The 25,793-nt window shown below is 45.2% G+C and overlaps 1 protein-coding gene across 3 annotated transcripts in view; it reads left to right on the top strand.

Annotated features, from left to right (window-relative positions):
* Window positions 1-25,793, top strand: part of PABPC1L (poly(A) binding protein cytoplasmic 1 like) — a 65,278-nt gene that overhangs the window by 468 nt on the left and 39,017 nt on the right. For 2 of the 3 annotated variants that reach the window (XM_033964022.1, XM_033964020.1), the window contains exons 2-6: window positions 12,130-12,328; window positions 12,708-12,901; window positions 19,362-19,477; window positions 19,613-19,752; window positions 24,236-24,330. In XM_033964022.1, coding sequence (XP_033819913.1) covers window positions 12,136-12,328; window positions 12,708-12,901; window positions 19,362-19,477; window positions 19,613-19,752; window positions 24,236-24,330 — 738 coding nt within the window. In that variant the 5' untranslated portion in view covers window positions 12,130-12,135. Of the gene's footprint in view, window positions 1-9,642; window positions 9,753-12,129; window positions 12,329-12,707; window positions 12,902-19,361; window positions 19,478-19,612; window positions 19,753-24,235; window positions 24,331-25,793 lie in introns of all 3 variants that reach the window. The other variant, XM_033964021.1, reaches the window with a different exon arrangement.

Below are 25,793 nucleotides of genomic sequence, written 5' to 3'. Positions count from 1 at the left end.
CCCCTCTGTGCCAGCACACCGTGATCTTCTGCCACCGTTCAGCCCTAACCGCAGTTTAGTGCAGTTTTACTAATTTCCTTCTGCCTCCTGGGAAGTTTTAAATACGGTTCAACACGGGGCTCCTCCTTTGCAGCCTATGACTTTGTTTAGACTCGGATGTCTCATGGTCTAGACGAGGGATAGGCAATTCCGGTCCTCGAGAGCCGGAGCCAGGTCAGGTTTTCAGCATATCCACAATAAGTATGCATGGCATAGATTTGCATCTCAAGGAGGCAGTGCACGCAAATCCATCTCATACATATTCGTTGGGGAGATCCTGAAAACCTGACCTGGCTCTGGCTCTCGAGGACTGGAATTGCCTAACTGATTACCTGTGGAGTAGTATGTCACAGGGCAGAGATCACAAACCACCTCTGCAATCTGTTACTTTAATATTGATTGATGTTACTGGTTATAGCCAGGTGCTATTTAGTGGGAAGGGAAGTTGAAATGATTGGTGTGGTCAAAATGTACACCATGCAGCTGCATTTCCTCCAGCACCTCCTTGCTAAATCTACAGTCCACATTATTAACTTACAACTCAAGAGAATCACACAGCTAGGTGATGCCGGGTTCCACATTAGGAGTCACTGCCCAGAAAAAGGATCTAGGTCAGGGGTAGGGAACTCCGGTCCTCGAGAGCCGTATTCCAGTCGGGTTTTCAGGATTTCCCCAATGAATATGCATGAGATCTATTTGCATGCTCTGCTTTCAATGCATATTCATTGGGGAAATCCTGAAAACCTGACTGGAATACGGCTCTCGAGGACCGGAGTTCCCTACCCCTGACCTAGGTGTAATGGTTGGAGGATATGTTGAAATCCTTGGCCGAGTGTGCCTGCAGCGGCAGCTAAGCAAATGGAATACAGTATTAGGAAATATCAGGAAAGGAATGGAATGCAAAGATGAAAACTTCATAATGCCCTATGGTACGAGCACACCTCGAATCCTGTGTGCAATTCTGGTCGCCATATCTCAAAAAAAGCTATGTTGGAATTAGAAAAGGTACAGAGAAGGGCGACAAAAATGATAAAAGAAGGAGGTTAGGGCTCTTCAGCTAAGGGGGGCTATGACTGAGGTCTATAAAATGCTGAGTGAAATGGAAAGGGTAATGCTTCCTTTTTCGAAAAATACCTGGACTATGGGGCACGCGACACAGCAACTAAGTAGTAGATTTAAAACAAACCGGAGAAAATATTTCGTCATACAACATGTAATTAAACTCTGAAATTCATTGCCGGAGAATGTGTTGAAATCAGTGAGCTTAGCGGGGTTTAAAAAAGGCTTGGATAATTTCCTAAAAGAGAAATCCATAGGCCAATATTGAGATGGTTTTGGGGGAAATCCACTGCTTATTCCTAGAATAAGCAACATAAAAATCTGTTTTCCTACTTGGGATCTAGCTAGGTCAGGGATGTCCAATGTCGGTCCTCGAGGGCCGCAATCCAGTTGGGTTTTCAGGATTTCCCCAATGAATATGCATGAGATCTATTTGCATGCACTGCTTGCAATGCATATTCATTGGGGAAATCCTGAAAACCCGACTGGACTGCGGCCCTCGAGGACCGACATTGGACACCCCTGAGCTAGGTACTTGTGATCTGGGTTGGCCACTGTTGGAAACAGGATAGTGGGCTTGATGGACCTTCATTCTGTCACAGTATGGCAATTCTTATGTTCAAAGGCAATTTACAACTGACAGAAAATCTCCCAATTGGCCTATCCAGTCTTTCCTGTTATCCATCCCCACAAACATTTAAATCAGCTCTAGGGCTGGTGTAAGTGGTCACGTCTGAAACAACAGAACAGTGGAGACAATTGAAGGGAGAAGCCAACAGTATACTAAAATCCTGTAATGTTTTCTCATGACTCAAGAGCCGTGTTTCAGCTATATCTGCATTAGGAGTGTGGAGCCATTCAAATCAACAATGCACACGGCCTGCAGAGGATCGCCGGTGATGCAGCGATTCTAGAAGGCTGTCATTGGCCTCCGTCATGTTCCTCTGCAGCTGTCCCACCCCTCCTCTGACCATCGTGCTCTGTTTTGGTCTGGGATGGACTACGGCAGAGGGAACATGCAGCAGAGAATCACTACATCACGGGTATCCTCTGCAGGCCATAATTAGTTTTGAAAGTAAGACCGGGAGGCCAGAGGGAAGCCAGACAATGATGGGGAGAAGGGGAAAAAGCATGCTGGCCTTTGAGGAACTGCCTAAGGCTGCGGAGCTGAGGATACCCACAGTGCTGGCACCTATGCAGCACTTCCCAACCGACCCCCCCCCACCATGAGCTCTGACATCGGGCCTCCTAAAGCGGGAGCAGCAGCATCGGTTGGCGACCGGCAAAAGACAGCGCTTAGGACAGGCTTTTCGCTGCCAGAGCGCTGCTGCTCCTGCTTTAGGAGGCCCAAAGGTATGCGGGGAGGAGGGTTGGTCAGTGAATTGGAAAGTATGATTTTTTTTCTTTTTTAGCACACCACCATTCATTAGTGCATTATGTTGCAAACCTTTTTAAGCTGCTGGCACACATCTCTGGGCTGTGGCTGGAGGGCATCTGGAAATTAGCGGCCATCGATGCAATGACATCGGTGCTGATGTCTGCACGTGCGCGGATGTCCTCCAGCCAAGGCCTTGAGCCTTCTGTTACCGCAGGTTGGGGGAGAGGTGGGTGCTGCAGAAGGGAGAGGTGAGGAGGAAGAGCAGAGGTGCCGGCTACCCAACTACAGGACGTGGCTCTCGCCACGAGAGGCACGTCCTGTAAGCAGTCAGCCGCTGCCTCTGTTCCTCGCCGGCATCTCGGGGCACACAGTTTGTGATACACTGCAGTCGTGCAATATCATTTAGGTAAGGTCAGGCGATGAGGGTGCATACAACGCATCCACTATAGAGAATGACATGGTGACAAAATTCATCACCGTTCCCGTCCCCGCGGATAGTCTCGCGAAACCATCCCGTGTCATTCTCTACTGTTTTATCTCAACCTCAGTCCTTCTAGACCAGCATTCTTCAATGCAAGGCTTGAGGGTCAGTGGCTGTGTCCATTCATACTTTGATTCTTATTTGTGCCAAGTATGGGATAATGAACCCATTGTGACATCACTGTTGAGGTTGGCTCTTAGGCATTGGTGGAATGAGGCATTATGACATCACAGTCTCAGCTCTGGAATGTTGCTACTCTTTGGGTTTCTTCCAGGTACTTGGGACCTGGGTTGGGCTTGATGGACGTTTAGTCTGTCCCAGTACGGCAACGCTTATGGTCTTATGTTCTAACCACCCGGTGTCATTCTTTCGTGTCTATCTCAGCCTCAGTCCTTCTGTAACGGCATTCTTCAGTGCAAGGCTTGAGGGTCAGTGGCTGGGCCCATTCATATTCTGATTCTTCCCTCTCTCCTTAAAGAATGACATGGAGATGGTTTCGCGGTTATCTGTGGGGACAGGAATGGTGATGAATTCCATCCCGTGTCATTCTCTAGTGTTTTATCTCAACCTCAGTCCTTCTAGACCAGCATTCTTCAATGCAAGGCTTGAGGGTCAGTGGCTGTGTCCATTCATACTTTGATTCTTATTTGTGCCAAGTATGGGATAATGAACCCATGGTGACATCACTGTTGAGGTTGGCTCTTAGGCATTGGTGGAATGAGGCATTATGACATCACAGTCTCAGCTCTGGAATGTTGCTACTCTCTGGGTTTCTTCCAGGTACTTGGGACCTGGGTTGGGCTTCATGGACGTTTAGTCTGTCCCAGTACGGCAACGCTTATGGTCTTATGTTCTAACCACCCGGTGTCATTCTTTCGTGTCTATCTCAGCCTCAGTCCTTCTGTAACGGCATTCTTCAGTGCAAGGCTTGAGGGTCAGTGGCTGGGCCCATTCATATTCTGATTCTTCCCTCTCTCCTTAAAGAATGACATGGAGATGGTTTCGCGGTTATCTGTGGGGACAGGAATGGTGATGAATTCCATCACCGTATCATTCTCTAAATTCCACTGCATTCCATTGAGGCCTGTCGGCCCACCTTGGTGCAAAGTAGATCTGTTCTCTACTTTTCAAACCTATCAAGTCGGTATTAAAATGGGAGGTGTAGGTTTACCAGTAAACCTGAATTTCCACTTTGCTTAAATTTTCCGGCTGAGCAGGAGCAGAGGTGCACTGTTGGAGGTTTTGCCACTACTACGGGTAGAGAAGCTCCGTCGGATGGTAAGTGACTACGTGGTTACAGTGATGCGTACGGACTTGGTATTTGCGTGTATACGTAGCCATGTGACCATGCAGGCACCTGCAACCCAGCGGAGCTTCATGGGGTCTTTTTGTCTGCCCACAGTAGTGGCAGGGGTCACTGGATTGGAGGGCCACAAAAATGGGCTGTGGGGGCTGCTTGTCGGAGACCACTGTGCTAGGCAATGGATAAGAACATAAGCAGTGCCTCCACCGGGTCAGACCATAGGTCCATCCTGCCCGGCAGTCCGCTCCCGCGGCGGCCCAAACAGGTCACGACCTGTCTGTATCATCAGAAGGGGTTCCCTTGCCACCTTGGTTTCTCATTGAAGTCCTATCTTCCCATTGAAGTCCTAACCCTCCGGTCTTGCACATGCACGACCTGGTTGGGTTTCTATACTTATTACCTGGTTAGCTTTCTATACTTGTGTTACATCCCAGCACCTCTCTCAGTATCCCACGATCCCTTTATCCCTCAGGAATCCGTCCAATCCCTGTTTGAATCCCTGTACCGTACTCTGCCTGATCACTTCCTCCGGTAGCGCATTCCAAGTGTCCACGACCCTTTGGGTGAAAAAAAACTTCCTTGCATTTGTTTTGAACCTATCTCCCTTCAGTTTCTCCGAATGCCCCCTCGTACCTGTTGTCCCCTTCAGCCTGAAGAATCTGTCCCTATCCACCCTCTCTATGCCCCTCATGATCTTGAAGGTCTCTATCATATCTCCCCTGAGCCTCCTTTTTTCCAGAGAGAAGGGACGGAAGAGCACATCTCCAGATGTTAACAGCTGGGGTGTCGCTGATAGAAGTAAGATTGCCAGGATTACCGAGCTGTCAGTAACTTTACCAGTAGCCAGTAAACAAATAGAAGCATGTAGCTAGGAAAACAATTTCACGTTAGTAAAACTGTGATGAACTGTGGGTTTGTGTCCTTGATGTTGCGAGTTCAGTCTCTGCCAGGTTGTACTGCCTCTGGAGGAGGATGCAGTGCTGTTTTTTGTAATGAAATATGTTACTTAGCATCTCTCCAGACTGTTCCAGCTGTTTAGTTTTCCATAAATTTGATCTATTCTAAGTCTTACGCCAAAACTTATCTCCAACAATTTCTCTTCTCAATAATCACTAATATCATTCAGTCACTTGATTTATTTGTATGGACCTTCTGACTGTAACGAAGCACCACACTGCCGGTTACTATATACTGCGTCAGTCCAATCTTTATTAAATACCTTTTATTTTCAAACCTTCTAAGTTATTAATTTATTTGTTTATTTTCTTTATTCTTAAAAAAGACATATCTATTGACTTTGAATGTCTCCTAGTGTCTAATAGTTTGCATAATCCTATTAGTGCTATAACCGTAGGGAAACCGTCACTTATCTTAGCAGTGATCAGTTCCACTTGCACCTCTCCCGACATGCATGTTTCAACGAGAAACTTTTCTTCAGGGTCGAGGTAAACTACAATGGCAAAGAGACAAGTTACCGTATTTTCACACATATAACGCGCGCGTTATACACGATTTTTACAAACCGTGCATAACCTTGCGCATTATACCTGTGAGCGCGTTTTCCAACTTTTTTTTTTTAATCCGATCCAGTATCTTCCCCCCTGCTCGCTTACCCGAGAGAGGCTCAAAGCCTTCTGGTCTCGCTCTCTCCGAGATTATCTTGGAGAGAGCGAGACCAGAAGGCTTTGAGCATGCGCAAATGCTCAAAGCCTAGTCCAGCCCGGCGCAGGAAGAAGGAGGATCTCTTTCGCACCGCACCGCCCAGCCCAGCCCAACGAGGGAGGATCTTCGGGCACTGGCACATCCTGTGCATTGGTGCTGGTGCTGGTGCCGGTGCCCAATCGGGTAAGAGATGTTTTGTGGTGCTGGGGGGAATCGCGGGGTTGGGGGGTGACGCGAGCGGGGGGGAGGATGCCGGTTTGCAGGGGGAATGCTGGATTCGAATTTTTAAAAAAATGCTCTCTCGGGTAAGCGAGCGGGGGGAGGATGCCGGTTCGGAGTAGGCGGGAGGAGGTTTTAGCATGCGCGGTATACGCGTGTGCGCGCTATATTAAAATTTTTTTACATAAATTTGTGTTCCCCACGCGCTATACCTGTATGCGCGTTTTACACGGGTGCATGGTATATGGGTGAAAATACGGTATACCCTTTTATATTCGACTATCACATCAACAGTGCCCCAACTTATTATTGCTAGAACATAGAAGAATGGAAAAATGAAGCAACAGGTAACACACGCCAGCTTACGAACTAAAAATATTGGGGAGATGGTGAAAAATAAGCCCTGTAGAAAGGATATCCATAAGGGAACCCACACCATTTGTGGTAGATGCCAGTGGTGCGTTTCAGCAATGATAGGTGAATCATGGACTCACCCAACAACTGGTACCATATATTATACTCATGGATCTACTACGTTTGAGTCCACTGGGGTGGTATATCTGATCCAATGTCCTTGTAATAAGATCTACATTGGACGGACGATGTGATCGATAAAAATTCGCTTAAATGAGCATAAATCCTGTGTACGCACGGAAAGAGATACAGCCCCATTGGTTAAACATTGGCAACTGATCGGGCATACATGGTCGGACATCAAATGGAGAATTATGGACAGTGTCACTGTAGGGTGGGAGGGTGGAAATGTGTACAGAAAGCTCTGGCTGTGAAGGAACAGAAGTGGATTTTTAGACTTAAGTCCCTAGTACCTGATGGGTTAAACAAAGAAATTGAATGGCTATCCATTCTTTGAGCCTTTTCTGTAGTCGAATCATGTTTTGGGGCTTCTTTTTTGAATTAGGACCCATTATCCCTTTGATTAATAAGCTGAGCCCCGCACTACGTATATGATGACGTCATCACGTTCTTGATGTGCACCAGGCCAGCTACTTTTAAGGGCCCTCTTAGACTTCGCGGCCATGTTTACAGATTGAATTAAGCTCCCACAACGGTAAGTTGGAGTGTGTTACCTGTTGCTTCATTTTTCCATTTTTCTATGTTCTAGCAATAATAAGTTGGGGCACTGTTGATGTGATAGTCAAATATAAAAGGGTATAACTTGTCTCTTTGCCATTGTAGTTTACCTCGACCCTGAAGAAAAGTTTCTCGTTGAAACATGCATGTCGGGAGAGGTGCAAGTGGAACTGATCACTGCTAAGATAAGTGACGGTTTCCCTACGGTTATAGCACTAATAGGATTATGCAAACTATTAGACACTAGGAGACATTCAAAGTCAATAGATATGTCTTTTTTAAGAATAAAGAAAATAAACAAATAAATTAATAACTTAGAAGGTTTGAAAATAAAAGGTATTTAATAAAGATTGGACTGACGCAGTATATAGTAACCGGCAGTGTGGTGCCTCGTTACAGTCAGAAGGTCCATACAAATAAATCAGTGACTGAATGATATTAGTGATTATTGAGAAGAGAAATTGTTGGAGATAAGTTTTGGCATAAGACTTAGAATAGATCAAATATTTGAATAACAACAGTTGATTTCTATTTGTGTGGCTCAGTAGTTTTCCATAAAAATATAAAAGCCGCCAAGGGTGTCAAAGTCGGTCCTCGAGGGCCACAATCCAGTCGGGTTTTCAGCATTTCCCCAATGAATATGCATGAAATCTATTTGCATGCACTGCTTTTATTGTATGCTAATAGATCTCATGCATATTCATTGGGGAAATCCTGAAAACCCGACTGGATTGCGGCCCTCGAGGACCGACTTTGACACCTGTGCGCTATACTGTCCATACTAAAGGTCCATCAACAGTGGCCAAACCAGATCACAAGTACCTGGTGGTAATAATAACTTTATTCTTTTATACCGCTATAACCAAGAGTTCTAGGCAGTTTACACTAAAAAGAGCTGGACAATTGGCGAAATAGAATAATACAGTAAAAATAGTTATATAACTCTCATTAAGTAATAAACTTATCAAACAGAGTGGTCTTAATTAATTTCCGAAAAGAGCAATTAGATAACATAGCTTGTTGGGTACATTTACCTAGCCAAGATGGCTGTCTACCGGCTTGAAACACTAGGGTCCTATCTATGAAGATCTTGTATCTATACCCATTAATTTTTGGATAAGCAAATAAGTAAAAATTTCTAGTTTCCCTTGATGGTCCCAAAGACTAAAGCATATTTTATGCTGCTTATTTACCACGACTAATCATTTCTATAGTGGTACTAGACATACATAGCACTGCATATCAAAACATAGCAGAGACGGCCCTGGCTTGAAAGAGCTTATCAATCTATATCGAGACAAACTGGACAAGAAGGTGCATCTATACACAGTGCTCAGGTAGAGGAAATACAGGGGGAACGATAAGACAGATATTGGTGCTTAGCAGATGGGTTGGAGTTTGGAATTAAAAGAAGTGTCAACAAAGTGGGCTTTGACGAGCTTAACATACCAAGTCGGGCAGTTTGTTCTAGGCATACAGTGCTTATCCAAGGAATAAGCGGTGGATTTCTCCAAGTCCATCTTAATAATAGCCTATGGACTTCCCTTATAGGACGTTATCCAAACCTTTTTAAAACCCTGCTAAGCTAACGGCTAAAGGTAATAAAACAAAAAATCGGGTCTTATAACAACATTCTACCTTGAGTGCAAATATTTTCTAGAACCATAGGATGAATTCGGATGGTCACGAAACTTTTTCAATATTCTTAAATCCTTTGCACAGAGCTAAAAAAGCTAACTGCTTTCACCATATTCTAAGGGCTTCTTTTACGAAGGTGCGCTATGGGTTTTACCGCATGCACCGGATTAGCACGCGCTAGCCAAAAATCTACCGCCTGCTCAGAAGGAGGCGGTAGCGGCTGGTGCACGTGGCATTTTAGCGGGCGCTATTCCGCACGATAAGGCCCTAGCGCGCCTTTGTAAAAGGAGCCTTAAGGCAACAAATTCCAGAGTTTAACTATACACTGGGGGAAGAAATATTTTCTCTGGTTTGATAATTCTTCTACTTAATAGCTTCACTAGAATTTTTGGAAAGCTTAAACAAATGACTTGCATAGTCCTCCCATTTGCTGCAGACCGAAACCTACTGTCAGATCCTGAAAGTATCCTGCGCCAGGGCAGTGAGTATTTCTGAGTCTCCAATAGGGAGAGTGTGGCGCAGTGGGGAAAGCTACAGCCTCAGCACCCTGAGGTTATGAGTTCAAATCCATGCTGCTCCCTCTGACCCTGGGCAAGTCACTTAATCCCCCCATTGCCCCAGGTACATTAGATAGATTGTGAACCCGCTGGGACAGGGAAAAATGCTTTAGTACCTGAATAAATTCATGTAAACCATTCTGAGTTCCCCTGGGAGAACGCTATAGAAAATTGAATGAATGAATGAATAATATTTTTTATATTTACATTTCAGCCACCTGTGGGAAATGTGCACTGAAAAATCTCCTTAATATGCAACTGTGTCAGGGATCAAAATTGGAGAAAACCAGAAATGTCCCGACGCTTAGCACCTGATTTGTTGAGGTTGTTTCTCACATTCTGGGTATATAAGTGTGGGGTGGGAGGGGGGGATTTAAGGCTAGATTCACTAAGCCCACTAATCAACACCCTACCCCTTTGCGACCCGGACCTGATTCACTAACCTGCCTCTCGATCTGATTCCGATCCGCGCATGCAAATAAGAGGAGGGACATTCAAAAGTAGGGAAGGCAGCGATTCACAACACAAAATTCTCGATCTGACTAGGCTGGCCGATCAACTCAAGAAGCGACTGCTGGGGACCAGTCAATAGAGAGTTGCGCGGGGACAGAAATCCCACCCTTCCCCGTGAGGAATCCCCTCCGTCCCCACCCGTCCCCGCGAGGAATCCCCACCCGTCCCTATAAACTACAGAAATAGTTATTTCATTTAATTATGCTACTGAATTAAAGGCTCTGGTAGAAACCCATTTACAAATAAGCAAAAAGACTTTATTAATATGGAAATATTAATTGGGAAGAACACATACTTTGTAAACGGGTTTCTACCAGAGCCTCTAATGTTTATAAATTTTTATCAACACAACTAATATACTACTTTAACCTAAAGCAAAAAAAAAAAAAAAAAGAAATAGAATTTTTTTTCCTACCTTTGTTGCCTGGTTTCTGCTTTCCTCATGTTCTCATTCAATTCCTTCCATCCACTGTCTCTCTTCTCTCTGCGTCTTCCATTTGCTCTGTTACTGTGTCTCCCTTTCTCCCCCCTTCCAAATTGGTCTGGCACCCATCTTCTTCCCTCTGTTCCCACCATAGTCTGGCATCTCTGTCTTCTTCCCTGCCATTGTCTTCTCCCCACTCTCTCTTCCCCATTTCCTTTCAGCGTCCTTCTCCCCCCCCCCCCATCTTCCCCATGTCCTGTCGGCGTCCTTCTCCCCCCTCTGTCTTCCCCATGTCCTTTCAGTGTCCTTCTCCACCCCGTTGTCTTCCCCATGTGCTTTCAGCATCCTTCTCCACCCCTTTGTCTTCCCCAGTGCTTTCAGCGTCCTTCTCCCCCCTCAGTTTTACCTTAAGCGCCTTTTCCTCTCCACTCCACTTTTCCTCCCTTTCTCCCTCCCTGCCCCTTACCTTTGTGGCGCTTACCCACCCGACTGACAACAGAACAGGCCCGGTCCAACAAACCTCCCTGCCCTGTAGCCGCGAATTTAAATTACCTTCTTACAGCAGCTGGAGTATTGAAGCTGCTGTAAGAAAGTAATTTAAATTCGCGGCTATAGGGCAGGGAGGTTTGACAGACCGGGCCTGTTGTCGGTCGGTCGGGGGACCTGGATGGCTGTGCTGCACCCGGGGCGGACCGCTCCCCGCCTTGTACCACTGCCTTTTCCCTGCCTGCCCTGCCGCAGCACACAGCCGAACGGAAGTCTTGCTTAAGCCCTCCCTCCGACGTCAGTGCTGACATCAGGAAGACTTCCGTTCGTCAGTGTGCGGCAGGGCAGGTAGGGAGACGAGCCTCGCGGCTGAATACATCCAGCCCCGCAGGAATCCCGCGACCCTAGGGGGCATCCCCACAGGATCCCCGTGACCCGAAGGGGGAACCCGCAGGTCCCGCGGGATTCCTGTCGTCCCCGTGCAGCTCTCTACCAGACACACACCTTTCTGCTGACTCTGCTGCTCCATTGCTGCCCTGCTCTCTGCTGCCCCGATCTCACTGCTTGTTTTAGGGGCTGCAGAAGCCCTGGGGCCAGTGGGGAGGACAGTGCTTGTTGGCTCCCTGACAATTTGAAATAGCTCCTCTTGCCGCACAGACTGATCTCTGCTGCCTTCCCTGCAGTGTGAGCCCGTGGGTTTAAAGCGGAGCTGCACGACGCAGTGCAGGGAAGGATGGAAGAGGCTGCCACCACTGGAGATAACAGGAGCAGGAGAGTCGGAGCCCGGAAAAAAAAACCCAGTAAAAAAAAAGGACACAAAACGCATGCGCAGACCATCTGCATGGAAAGCAGATGGTCTGCGCCTGCATGGGGGCTGCACACCAGCGATCCGGGCAGGCAGATAGGGGCGTTCCTCCGATCGCCTCCATCTGCATATTTAAGTTTGCAGAATTCGTCAGACCTGCCCGGATCGGGCAAGTTGGTGAATCTGGCCCTTAGTGGATCACGCCCATATTAGAAAAAAAATATAGAGACATTTTTATTTCTACTGAAGACTCATTTGTAATGAACTTCAAGAAGCCAGGAAACACCGATTTAATTTAAAAGAGTGAGATGTTGGTGAATCGAATTTGGTTCCGTTTTATAGACTAGATCGATTAAAAGACACGCGCACTCTTTTACCATCCAGAAACTTTTATTCCGAATGAAGGTATATTTTTAATGTGCAAGAATATATTGTTTGACCTCTTATGTGTCCCTCGATTGTAAATCTTGCAGCTGACCATGAATGCAAGTGGCCCGGGGTATCCTTTAGCCTCTCTCTATGTTGGTGACCTGCACCCTGATGTCACTGAAGCTATGTTGTACGAAAAGTTTTCACCTGCTGGACCAATCTTGTCCATCAGAGTTTGTCGTGATGTCTCCACGCGTCGATCTCTTGGATATGCCTACATAAATTTTCAGCAGCCTGCAGATGGTAAGTGTCAATTGATCCCCATTTGCGAGGCGGACCAAATCTTGATGATGTAATCTTGTTTACAGATGGCTGTATTAAACTAGTCATCCAGGCTAGCATATGGGCTTGTAAATAAGATACTGGCGTAATAAGAGTTAAACTCTTAAAAATGTCCTTTTTATTTCTGGCTCCTCCAAGGAGGAGAGTGTGGCGCAGTGGTTAGAGTTGCAACTTCAGCACCCTGAGGTTGTGGGTTCAAACCCCGCGGGTTAGAAGGAAAAGTATGCCTTTTCACAGACGACATGAAGTCTGCAAAAGAGTGGGTACCCTGGAGGGAGTGGGATGCATGAGCACTGACCTACACACGTACTTTCAATAATATTCATATTCTTCATGCCAGCGGAGCGTGCTTTGGACACCATGAATTTTGAAGTAATAAAAGGCAGGCCTATAAGAATCATGTGGTCTCAGCGTGACCCAGGTCTTCGGAAATCGGGTGTTGGGAATGTATTTATCAAAAATCTAGATGACTCCATTGACAACAAAGCCTTGTACGATACCTTCTCAGCTTTTGGAAATATTCTTTCATGCAAGGTAAGTCTTTTTTTTGTTTTTAAGAACAAATGCACCGAGTATACATTCAGAATCCCACTTTAGGTTTGCACTTGAATAGCTTGAGTATTAATGGTTAAAACGCTTAAAGGTCAGTTCTATAACTGGCATTGATGCAAACCTGCCCGAGTATTAGCACTAGTTTTTGGGGCAGTGGCCTGAGAACCTGGCTTCAAGTCCCACTGCAGTAGGGTGGTCAGATGTCCACATTTCCAGGAGTCCGGATGGCTTTTCAAAACCCAGCATCGCTTCACACCAGCACTTGTGCAAATGCCCTCCCAACAAGCAAACAGATTGTGGGGTGGAGGTTAGGGCGGGACTCGGGCAGAATGGGGTGGGACTGAGGGGAACTGGGGATGGGGCCATGGGTCCAGATTTTCATTCCGGAAAATCTGGTAACCTTACACCAGTGGTTCCCAACCCTGTCCTGGAGGAACACCAGGCCAATTGGGTTTTCAGGCTAGCCCTAATGAATATGCATGAAGCAAATTTGCATGCCTCTCACTTCCATCATATGCAAATCTCTCTCATGCATATTCATTAGGGCTAGCCTGAAACCCTGATTGGCCTGGTGTTCCTCCAGGACAGGGTTGGGAATCACTGCCTTACACTGCAGCTCCTTGTGACCTTGGGCAAGTCACTTGACCCTCCATTGCCCCATGTTCAAAAAGAAATCTTAGATTGTGAGCTCACTAGGGACAGAGAAAATACCTGAATATAATATGTAAAACTGCTCTGGTTGTGTCAGAGAAAGGTGGTATATCAAACTAGAAAGACATCCAAAGTGGTATTCTGTAACAGTGACATAACCTGTAAATGTAATGGGCGGAGCTCCACTTGCAACATATATCTTTGAATATTGTAAGCCAGTGATTCCCAACCCTGTCCTGGAAGAACACCAGACCAATCGGGTTTTCAGGCTAGCCCTAATGAATATGCATGAGAGAGATTTGCATATGATGGAAGTGATAGGCATGCAAATTTGCTTCATGCATATTCATTAGGGCTAGCCTGAAAACCCAATTGGCCTGGTGTTCCTCCAGGACAGGGTTGGGAACCACTGTTGTAAGCTACAGTATGTGCAAGCTTGCCAACTGCTATGACTGGTATACTGTACCTTCAGGTATATATTTTATTTTTAATAGGTTTTAATTTTATTTACAAATTTTATTTTATTTTTTTTCTTTTCCTTTTTGGAACATAGTTATTTTTACTGCATGTTTTATATATCTTGTGAACTGCTCTGTTTATTGCATAAGGAAGGGCGGCATATTAAATAAAAAACCATAGACCATATAAATGTGTGTCTGATCCAGGTTACACCTTTTATGGCCTAGGTTCTTTCCTTGCGTCCATGGGGCATCTAAATGAAGGCATTCAGTTATAGAATTGCCGTCTAAGAAAGATAATTTTGCAAAATGTCACTTAGATTAAGAGAGCAGAAAAGCATTGAGGCCCCCTGCAAGCTCTTATGGAATACTAGTCTTTAAGCCCGTTACATTAACGGGTGCTAGAATAGATGTGTCTTTCTCTCTCTCTCTCTCTCTCCTTGGCTGCTTTCTGTCTGTCTTTCTTTCTGTCTCTTTTTCCTCCGTTGTCCACCACCACCCCTTGCCAGGTCCCCTTCTCCCTTCCTTTTATGTCCCCCGTGTCCAGCAGCACCTCTTCTGTGCTCCCCCTGTCCCTCTTCCCTTCCCCCCCGGTCCATCAGCACCTCTTCCGTGCTCCCCCTGTTCCTCTTCCCTGCTCCCCGGTCCATCAGCGCCCCTTACCTGCTCCCCCTGTCCAGCATGTTCGTTTGCAGCCTGATGAGGATAGCGGCCAGCTGTAGCGAACCTCGCAGGCCACTATGCACCTCAGTAGCAAGTTCCCTCTGATGCGATTGTGTACGTTAGAGGAAACGTTCTACTGAGGTGCTGAGCGGCCTGCAAAGTTTCTTACAGGCGGCCGCTATTCTCACCAGGCTCCTTTGAAGAGCGGCGGCGATGATGCGGCTCCTCCAGCAGCAGCGGTTGGTGAGTGAGGGCGGGAGGAGGAGAGTGGCCAGAGTGTTCCCTACCGCCGGGTTCTAAAATGGAACATGGGCCACGGATCACACACCACGGCGGCAGGGAACACCAAACCCTTAGGGTTTTATTATATAGGATGAGCACACCTTCTGCAGAAATCGCTGGAGAAAAGCTGTAAACGTATGCAAATTAATTGCATCTCTGCCCACACTCCACCCAGAGTCTGCCCCAGAGCACTCTTATGCCAAATGTGCATACAGCTAAAACGGATGAACGCAGGAAGCATGAGTCTGTTGTTCCAAGGGGGAATTCTTTTGAAAAAGCCCTCGTGGGCGAAACATAAGAACTTCCATCTCTGGATCAGACCTTCGGTCCATCAAGTCCGGCGATCCGCACACACAGAGGCCCAGCCAGATGTGCACCTGGCGTAATTTTAGTCACCCATATCCCTCTATGCCTCTCGTAAGGAGAAGTGCATCTAGTTTGCTTTTAAATCCTAGAACGATGGATTCCGCAATAACCTCCTCTGGGAGAGCATTCCAGGTGTCCACCACTCGTTGTGTGAAGCAGAACTTCCTGATATTTGTCCTGGACTTGTCCCCCCTTAGCTTCAGTCCATGTCCTCTTGTCCATGTCACATTAGACATTGTAAATAATTTTTTTTTCCTGCTCTATTTTGTCGATTCCTTTCACTATTTTAAAAGTCTCGATCATATCCCCTCAGTCTCCTTTTCTCAAGGGAGAACAATCCCAGTCTCTTAAGTCGTTCCTGGACCGTGAAGTTCTATGCGGTTTACAATGATGAAAAATAGTACAAATTGAGTGGAATTGACAAGTTAATACTAGTGAATCGTGGCTCTAGGGATCAGTTAAGTGGGAAAGATTGTACAAATCAGTTGCCAAAGTAGTTCAGGAACAGATAATGTTCTATGTCATAGTTCTATGTCAGAGTGCCTGCCCCCACCAGCGTAGTTAAAGATGAGTATTTCTCTACTTTAAAAATTATGATATTTATTTATTTTTTAAAAATCTTTATTAATTTTCAAATATTAACAGTGCATTGCAAAAATTTTAAACATAAACGAATCAGGAAAAGCACTTTAAATATACAAACATTCTGAAAACAATCATTTTCCCCTTCCTTCCATTCATCCATAAAAGTATAACCACATATAGAATTTCAATAAATTAAATACAAGAAATAACGATGCCTTCCTACCTCCCTCCCTCCCTCCCACCCTGGATGTGTAAGGAAATTAACTAAAAAGAAAAGGTACATGACAACTAATGTGATTCAACAAATGATGTCAACGGGCTCCACACCCTTCTAAATGCATTACTATATCCCAAAAATTAAGCGTTCATTCTTTCATATTTGTAACTGCAACATAAGTTCGCCCACCAAAAAGTATAATTAAGTCTTTCATAACTCTTCCAATTGCGTGTAATCATCTGCATTGCTATTCCCATCATTATTAAGAAAAGCCGGCTTTTATAATGATCCAAAGAAGTAGAGTACCACAAATTATGGCTTCATAAGTCAATGGTATCGATGACCCAAGTACAACATTAATTTGGCCCCATATCGACTTCCAAAAATTAAGTATCAAAGGACAATAAAACAACAGACGATCCAAAGTCCCTATATCAATATGACAATGCCCGCATCTATTAGATTTAGAACTGTCTAACTTTTGCAAAAATATAAGATATTTATAATATTTATTTGGGACCGATGACAATTTGGGTGCAATTATTCTGTATGTTTTAAAAGTTTGGATTCATACAGAAGGTACCGCTGAGGTCTATAAGATTCTATTTATAAGCTTTTATCTATAAGACTCTGTTTTGTGTTGAGTTTGAATAGTGAGTCTTTAGATTTTCATAAATACAGAGCTGGTTTCAAAATGTGCATACAAGCAGGTGCGATCTCAGCATACTTTGACACGTGGGGCATAAGTGCATATATGGTCACATTTTCTAAAATTGTCCTCTGGCTGCCTCTACCACATGCTTCTAGTTAACTATTTAACCTTTTGGTTCACAGATAATAATAATAATAATTTTATTCTTATATACCGTTATACCAAAAAAGTTCTAGGCGGTTCACAACAAGGTGAGCTAATACATGGGATACAAATAAAATGCAAATTAGAATAATGGACTTAAAACAGATAAAGACAGAAAGCATTTACAATATAATGCAGAAAATACCGGCATGGTAGGGAAAGAAGTAATACATAGAACAGATAAAAATACATCAAGTTGAATATAAGGAACTTGATTGAAAAAATGAAGCAGAATGCATTAAGATACCAGCCTATCAACACACTTGTTGGACAGAGGCATATACTGACTTATGTATAAACCTGTTACATATGGTGCTGTTAGAGTTTAAAATTTAGTAAAAATTTAGGTTACCCATATTAAACTTTTGGTGTTTGTTTTTTAGCCTACCATGAAGTTTATTTGCTGCATTAGGTCTGCTTTATTTTGCAGTGCTGTCTTTTTTTTTTTTTTTTTTTTTTAATTGCAGCTCTGAGAGAGGTTGATGAATGCATAACGATTAAACATGGTTCCCATGGCTATTGCATGACATTTTGTAATTATCACCGTGCTTATAAAGCAGATCTTTAATAATCACTCACCTGGCGTAAGTAAAACTAGAGATCCAAGGACCTAGTAACAAAGCTTGCCTGCTATCAGGGATATACCGAAAGGGACCTGGGAGTGATGGTAGACACATCTTTGAAGGCGTCGGCACAGTGCGCCACAGCCTCAAGAAAACAAAATGTTGGGTATCATTAAGAAGGGTATCACGACCAGGACAAAGGAGGTCATCCTGCCACTGTATCGTGCAATGGTGCAACCGCATCTGGAGTACTGTGTCCAGTACTGGTCGCCGTACCTCAAGAAGGACATGGCGGTACTTGAGGGAGTCCAGAGAAGAGCAACTAAACTGATAAGGGGTATGGAAAACCTCTCTTATACTGACAGACTGAAAAAGCTGGGGCTGTTCTCCCTGGAAAAGCGAAGACTTAGAGGAGACATGATAGAAGCCTTCAAGATCCTGAAGGGTATAGAAAAGGCAGACAGGGACAGATTTTTCAGATTATGGGGAACCACAAGTACAAGGGGGCACTCGGAGAAATTAAAAAGGGACAGGTTTAGAACAAATGCCAGAAAGTTCTTTTTTACCCAGAGGGTGGTGGATACATGGAACGCGCTTCCGGAGGCTGTGATAGGCCGGAGCACGTTACAAGGCTTCAAAGAAGGTTTGAATAGGTTCCTAGAGGATAAAGGAATTGAGGGGTACAGATAGGAGTAGCGATAGGTTTATAGGGATAGTCTGGGACCATTGCTCAGGCAATGGGCCTGATGGGCCGCCGCGGGAGCGGACCACTGGGCGAGATGGACCTCTGGTCTGCCTCAGCGGAGGCAACTTCTTATGTTCTTATGGTTCCCCCAGGGTTTTCAGAAACACCTTGTTAAATTGTTTTATGGAAACAGAAGTTTTCATTTGATGGACCAGAGCTGGTGAGTGCTCCTTGAAAACAACCTTGTAACACATCACTTGCCCGAGAGATGCAGCATTACATAAGAATCATCATTGTTAACGCTGAAAAATTATTACATATAATACTGTATATATGAACATAAGAATTACATTACTGGGTCCATCTAACCCAGTATCCTGTTTCTAACAGTGAGGGGAGAGTGAGGTGCGTTGGTTAAAACTGCAGCACAACTCCATCTTGCACTGGACTCTCTTCCCGTTCATCCCTTACTAGCCACTTTCTCTCCTCCGGCTGATCACCATGACACACCAACTCTTACAATATACCAACTGATAGGGAGATATACAATGTTATTCTGTGATGATTATTAAATCTCTATTTATTTTTTTAAAAAAACTATCTACAAATATATAATGAGTATTAAAGAGACTTACTAATTATATAGAATAAGGAGGCTGGTAATGGGACATTAGAAGTGTGATGATGGTCCCAAATGTACCCCAGTTCAGTGAGATCACAGAATGCACGGGTAACGGTCTGAACACTTCACTAATTATAATTAATTATTATTTATAGAGCTGTGATAATAATAAATAGACACCAACTCTTACAGCCATACCAAAACTTGCAAGTCTGTCTCTGGATGACTGGATATGCATGTGTGCCAGTGTGCAAACACATCCCCTGCCCCTCTCCCCAAAATGCCAGCAATTAAAAAAAAAAAAAAATCCCAGTTCCAGCCTAGGTGTATTTATAGAGAGAGATTTGTTTTGTGTAAGTCTTGAATAAACTCTCCAGTTTGGTCAACTTATGGCATAAATCAAGGTTGGGAACATTTTGGAAACTAGAAAGATCCCATAGGAGGGATTTTAAAGAGAATATTAAGACTCATTTCCCCCCCCCCCTTTATTATAGGTGGTCTGTGATGAACATGGATCCAGAGGTTATGGTTTTGTTCACTTTGAGACACATGAAGCGGCAGGTCGTGCTATTGAAACCATGAATGGGATGCTACTGAATGATCGCAAAGTGTAAGCTCCATAGATGTAAGAAACTGCGCTAAAAACAGTAAAGGAAAAGGTGGGAAGGATTCGGCGGGAATGCGCTAGTTGGATAATATTTCAAATACATCTTTAAGACCAATGCTTTCTCTTAAATTTGAGCAGATTTGTTGGCCATTTTAAGTCCCGTCGAGAACGAGAAGCCGAATATGGTGCTAGAGTGATGGAATTTACCAATGTCTACATCAAGAATTTTGGCGATGATATGGATGACAGGCGCCTTAAAGAAATATTTTCCAAATTTGGTATGTATGTGAGATCAGCAGAATGCATACACCGGTGGTTCAATACATTTAAAGAGAAACACTAGGATTTCCTAAGAGATTAGTTTTGTGTTTAATTTTTTTTTGGGGGGGGAAGCACCATCTCTCTTCAGGTTCACAGGTTCCAGATTCCTGCTTCCTCAACGTATAGGAATACCTGGTGTGGATTCTCAGATTGTTTGGGGGAGGGGGAACCATCCCTACTGCAAAGTCCCCAGTCTATTACTTCTAGCTGGCGTTATATTCTAAAAATGAGTCATTACTGGATACGTTTTATGTCAATTCAAAACCATCAATTCATGGGTTCCATTTATTAGAGGGTAAATCCTTTTCCCCTGTTATCTCGATAGCAGTCTCCCCTCCTCTCCCATCTGGAACCTTTGGACTCCCTAAACCTCAAGGACTGTTTTTGAGCTGCATCTCCTAAGCTTGACATTGTGCTCAGTAATCGTCTATTGCCTCCTGTTGGCATCCGTGTAAACCAGGGATGCCCAAAACGTTGATTGCAATCTACCGGTCGATCGCAAAGGCAACGCAAGTCGATCGTGGAGCCCTGCCTTTCAAAATAAACTACCATGCACAGGAGACCGTGCAACATAAAAACGAGTGAACCGTTTACTGTCTTGCTAAATTCTTTTATTTTTTTGTTCACCTGTTGCTGCCTTTTGCAGGAGTCGGGAGCTTTTTGGACTCCGAGCTGGAAGCGGAGTGAAACTTTTTTCTTTGTTTGTGAGCGCTGGGTTTCTTGTGCAGTTTGCAGGAAGCGCACGGTCCTGGCCTGAAATCTAGCTGCGGTGCTGCACTTCAGCTCTCAAAGCTTCCAAGAACTAAATCACGTGAACCTTTGTGATTGACTGGTAGATCGAGATCAACATGTTGGGCATATGTTTAGAATTTTTCGGTAGATAATTTTGACTTGGTCATTTTAAAAGTAGCTCGCAAGCCCCACAAAGCATGGGCCCCCTGGTGTAGACTTTGGTATCAACACCAAATTGGGGGAGGGGGGTGTTTGGCAACAATTAAAGACACTTTGAAAGGATAGAGAGTATGTAAGCCAGGGCCCCTTATGCTGGTTCTTCTACGTCCTTCAATTGTACAAGTTTATCCAGAACTGGAACCCAGGTCAAGATCCTTCCTTCTGGCATCTGGCTTTTCGGGGAACAAGCAAACTGAACTGTAGCTTTTGCTCTGGGGGCACCAGTTCCGTGAAAAGTGAAAGGTCATGCCCTTTGGCTCTTTCTCAAGGACACTGCAGTTCCACACACACTAGATGGGTGTCAGGTCAAAAGCGCGCCGGGACAAAGGCGCGCCCAGACAATTGAGCACAGCGCGCGCCGCCGCGCCGCTCTAAATTACTGTTTTTAGTGTGCCGACGGGGGGGGGCGTGGGGGGGAACCCCTACACTTTATTTAATAGACATCGCGCCGCATTGTGGGGGTGTTGTGGGGTGTGTGGGGGGTTGTAACCCCCCACATTTTACTGAAAACTTCACTTTTTCCCTGTTTTTAGGGAAAAAGTTCAGTTTACAGTAAAATGTGGAGAGTTACAACCCCCCAAACCCCCCATAACGCCGGCGCGATGTCTATTAAGTAAACTGGGGGGGGTTCCCCAACAAAACCCCCCGTCGGAGCCCCTAAAAACTGTAATTTAGAGCAGCGCGGTGGCGCGCGCTGCGCACATTTGTCGGCGCGCGCTTTTGTCTTTCGTGCCGTTGTCTATGAACCCACTAGATGCACCCAACAGGATTGGTAAGACCGCGTGGGTCCATTCCGATCCCATTTTTGGACGATTTTAAAAAGAGCTATTGATGTACTAAAAATCTTGCATGCAAATCATTCATGCAGAGATTGGTCATAATCCCCCATCTCTCCCGTCTGTGGGAACGACACGCATATGTGCAGAGCTGGCAGGGGAAGCCCTAAAGCAGCATTCTGCCACTCGGCTGTTTGGGGCAGGAAACCTTTTTTTATATATACATTAATATCTGAAAAGGTTTTGAAGGAATGACGTTCACTAATCTCCCCCTTGCCTCCTTTGGGTTAACAAGTGTAGTATTTCTCCTGTGTGAATGTTTTGAAGGCATTAAGGCCCAGATTCTAGGGCCTGAATGCCTTCTAGAGAGGAGGAGAAGGGTGCCTTAGTGGTTAGAGCTACCGCCTCAGCACCCTGAGGTTGTAGGTTAACATAAGAATTGCCGCTGCTGGGTAAGACCAGTGGTCTGCTCATGAGACGGCCCTTAAGTCAAGACTAGTGCCCTATCTGAGCCTAGCCTTACCTGCGTATGTTCTGATCCAGCAGGAACCTTGTCCAACCTTGTCTTGAATCCCTGGAGGGTGCTTTCCCCTATAACGGCCTCCAGAGGAGCGTTCCGGATTTCTACCACTTTCTGGGTGCCTCTGCTGGGTCAGACCAGAGGTCCATTACGCCCAGCAGTCCGCTCACGCCGCGGCCCATCAGGTCCAGGACCTGTATAGTAATCCTCTATCTATACCCTTCTATCCCCTTTTCCTTCAGGAAATCATCCAATCCCTTCTTGAACCCCAATACTGTACTCTGTCCTATCACATCATCTGGAAGCGCGTTCCAGGTGTTCACCACCCTTTGGGTGAAGAAGAACTTCCTTATCCCCTTTCAACTTTAGAGAGTGCCCTCTCGTTCTCCCTACCTTGGAGAGGGTGAACAACCTGTTTTTATCTACTAAGTCTATTCCCTTCATTATCTTGAAAGTTTCAATCATGTCCCCTCTGTCTCCTCTTTTCAAGGGAGAAGAGGCCCAGTTTCTCTAGCCTCACATTGTACAACAACTCCTTGTGACCCTGGGCAAGTCACTCAATCCCCCATTGACCCATTGCTTGAGTACCTGATTTGTAAGCCGTTCCGAGCTCCTTTGGGAGCATGGGCTAAAAAATTGAATGAATGGTGCTGATCACATGTCAATCACGTGATGGCACCATTTATTGACTCGGGGGCTTCATAAAAGGTAGGTGCCGAAAACAGGTCAAGGCCTACATTTCCAATGCCCACCTTTTATGCAATTTGCTCATATGGAGGCGCCTAACACCACTTCTAGTGTTAAAGACACCTACAGTGGCGCTAGGCATTGCAAAGCGCCACTGTAGAGGCGGTTCCAGTGCCATTTTTTCCTGTTAAATGCTTGTTTTTTCCCCCCTTTTTTCAAATGGTGTTTTGAACTTAAGTTGGGTGCCTACCGATGCCTAACTTAGGGCACCATATATAGAATCCAGGCCTAAAAGCTTTACAGCGAGTCGAATGGGTTAGTGGGAAGGGTTGAGAAGGAAGACTGGGAGTTTGTTTGGTGGCTAAATAAAGTGGCAGATATTGTACAATGTGAAAGTTGGTTTTGTTTTGTTTTTTTTGTGTGTGTTTCTGCCGGTTGTCATTACATTTGTAACTTTACCTAAAACTTTAATAAAAAGATGTGGGGTGGGTGGGGGTGGGGAAGCTTTACAGCACTGCAGTAACCTCGGGTTCAAGCAGGTCAGAGGCGACTCCTGAATGAATTGCCACTGGACAAGAAAACCCAGAAGGTTCTGAGAGAAAGGAACCACTTAGGGCCGCGTCTATTAAATTGCGCTAGCAGTCTGTAGCACGATGGCCCGCACTGCTCCTGACACTCATAGAGTTCCTATGAGCGTCGGGGGCAGCGCAGCTCTCTGCACTAAAAGCTGCTAGCGCAGTTTAATAGATGAGGGGGTTAGTCTTACCTCTTTTTAAAGTTCTGATTCTGGTCCACCTCATTTCATGCTCGAATCCTGCCCCTGTGGCGTAGTAAGGGGGACGCAGAGGAGGGCGGTCCGCTCCAGGCACGATCTTCCTAAAGGCACAGCACCCCACCCCTTCCCCGCTCCTCTCCTTGCCATGCGCATTGCCTTCCCCTGTACCTTTTTTTTTTTTTAACTTCCTCGGCACGAGGTTGCTGCCCGTGTCGTCGGCATTGGCGTTCGCTCTGACATCACTTCCGGGGCACGCGCCTAGGAATGACATCAAAGGGTGAACCGATACCGACATGGGCATGCTGCTCACGCCAGAGAACTTAAAAAGGCTGGGAAGGGGGGGGGAGGCACTCACCCTTATTACGCCACTGTTTTAACTCTTATAACTGCCCCTTATGTTCCAGGATGTCTAGCCACTCTCTCATCTCATAAGCTTACTCTCCTTTCAGCTTATGATATCTTTGTGTTTTGGCTTTTATTTTGAATAAAGTCATGGGATTCTCAAGTTTCATTTTAAATGACATGAGAAAAGGCCAGCATTTCCTTCTAGGCATTGAAACAAGGAAGGGAGTTTTTGGCTCTCGAAAACTTGTCACAGCTGTGGCGCGGTTTCTTTGTTTTGTTCATTACTAGCAAGAAAACGCTTGCTGTGCGCTGGCCATAAAATGAGAAGCTGGTGTTCAGGAACTTTTAAAAGAAAATAACTTTTTTTTTTTTGCTATTTTTTTCAGGGAAGATAATGAGCGTGAAGGTGATGATGGATGAGACTGGACGTTCCAGGGGCTTTGGATTCGTCAACTTTGAAAATCATACTGAAGCACAGCAGGCAAGAAATTTTCTACTCTTCTATGCACGCATGTGGACTCGCATGCCATATGGCTTCATGGCACAGGATTCTACGAGCGTAGAAAGAACAGACTTAATGGCCAACTGCTTGGCTGTAATTGATGGAGCAAAATCTGCTCAGGGCCGGTATCAACTTGCACCGTTTTATTTTCTTTCTAGCCAAGTCCTGTAATTTTGACGTATTCGGTGCAATGGTGCTAAGTTGTGGAGTTTAATTGCGAGTGAGCATCTGGGTAGATATTGGTTCTCAGGGTGCAATATGTTAATCTGTATTTGAAGTCAGCGTGCTATTGGTTTGTTTTGTGGCTAAATGTGAGTTGTGAGAATGGAACAAATCATAGTGATGGCATTTTAATAGCAGACAACCACTGTGAGCCATGTTCTTTCTGGGGAGTGGAGGTGTTCCTCCTATGAAATTAGGATTTGAAAGCTTATCTGAGAGGGTGCCAACTGGGCTGCTATACAGTGCTACTTGCCTCCCTACCCAGCCAAGGAGAGAGCAGCTACAGCTGGGTGCAGCCGCCTTGGTCACACTCTTTAACTGCTATAACATCCCTATCACCCATCTTTCTTGTGCTCTCCCCTCCCAGCTACATCTCTCTAATACAGTGGTTCCCAACCCTGTCCTGGAGGACCACCAGGCCAATCGGGTTTTCAGGCTAGCCCTAATGAATATGCATGAGAGAGATTTGCATATAATGGAAGTGAGAGGCATGCAAATCTGCTCCATGCATATTCATTAGGGCTAGCCTGAAAACCCGATTGGCCTGGTGGTCCTCCAGGACAGGGTTGGGAACCACTGCTCTAATACCATGTGCTTCCTGGTTAGTGAGGAAGGATGGGAGAAGGAACATGAGTGGCCATTTCAACCGGGTTACTCAAAATGCTTGTTTATTAGTATTTATAGACTGCTATTGTAAAGCGCCCCTGTAGACGCGGTTCCAGCGCCATTTACAGTCTACGGCCCAGAAATATCAAAGACGAGACAAGTTAATTTAATCATGTATTTTTTTTTTTTTAATGGGTATAACTTATGGACAGACTGGATGGACCGTCATTTACTCTCTTACTATTCGATACATCATCTGTGGAATGGCCTTGTTGGCCAAATTCGGAAACGTGGTGATAGGATTTCATTCAGGAAACTGCTGAAAACGCAATTATTCGTTGATGCATTTCTTTGAGCATTTGACCTATTGTAAGGATTGAATCTTTCTGCTTTTGCCTGTTCCAATATTTATGTATATAACTTTATCCCAGGACAAGCAGGCAGGTATTCTCACAAGTGGGTGACATGATCAAACGGAGCCCCGATGCGGACGCTTCACAAGCAGACTTGCTTGAAGAAACTCTAAGTTTCGAGTCTCCCACACCGTGCATGTGGAAGTGCCTTCCCGCCCAGCGCAGGGCGCGTCTCCTCAGTTCTTACTTTTCCGCGGAGCC

This window comes from Geotrypetes seraphini, chromosome 11 (assembly GCF_902459505.1).
Source record: "Geotrypetes seraphini chromosome 11, aGeoSer1.1, whole genome shotgun sequence".
In the NCBI taxonomy this organism is placed as follows: domain Eukaryota; kingdom Metazoa; phylum Chordata; class Amphibia; order Gymnophiona; family Dermophiidae; genus Geotrypetes; species Geotrypetes seraphini.
This window is presented reverse-complemented; position numbering and strand designations above follow the sequence as displayed.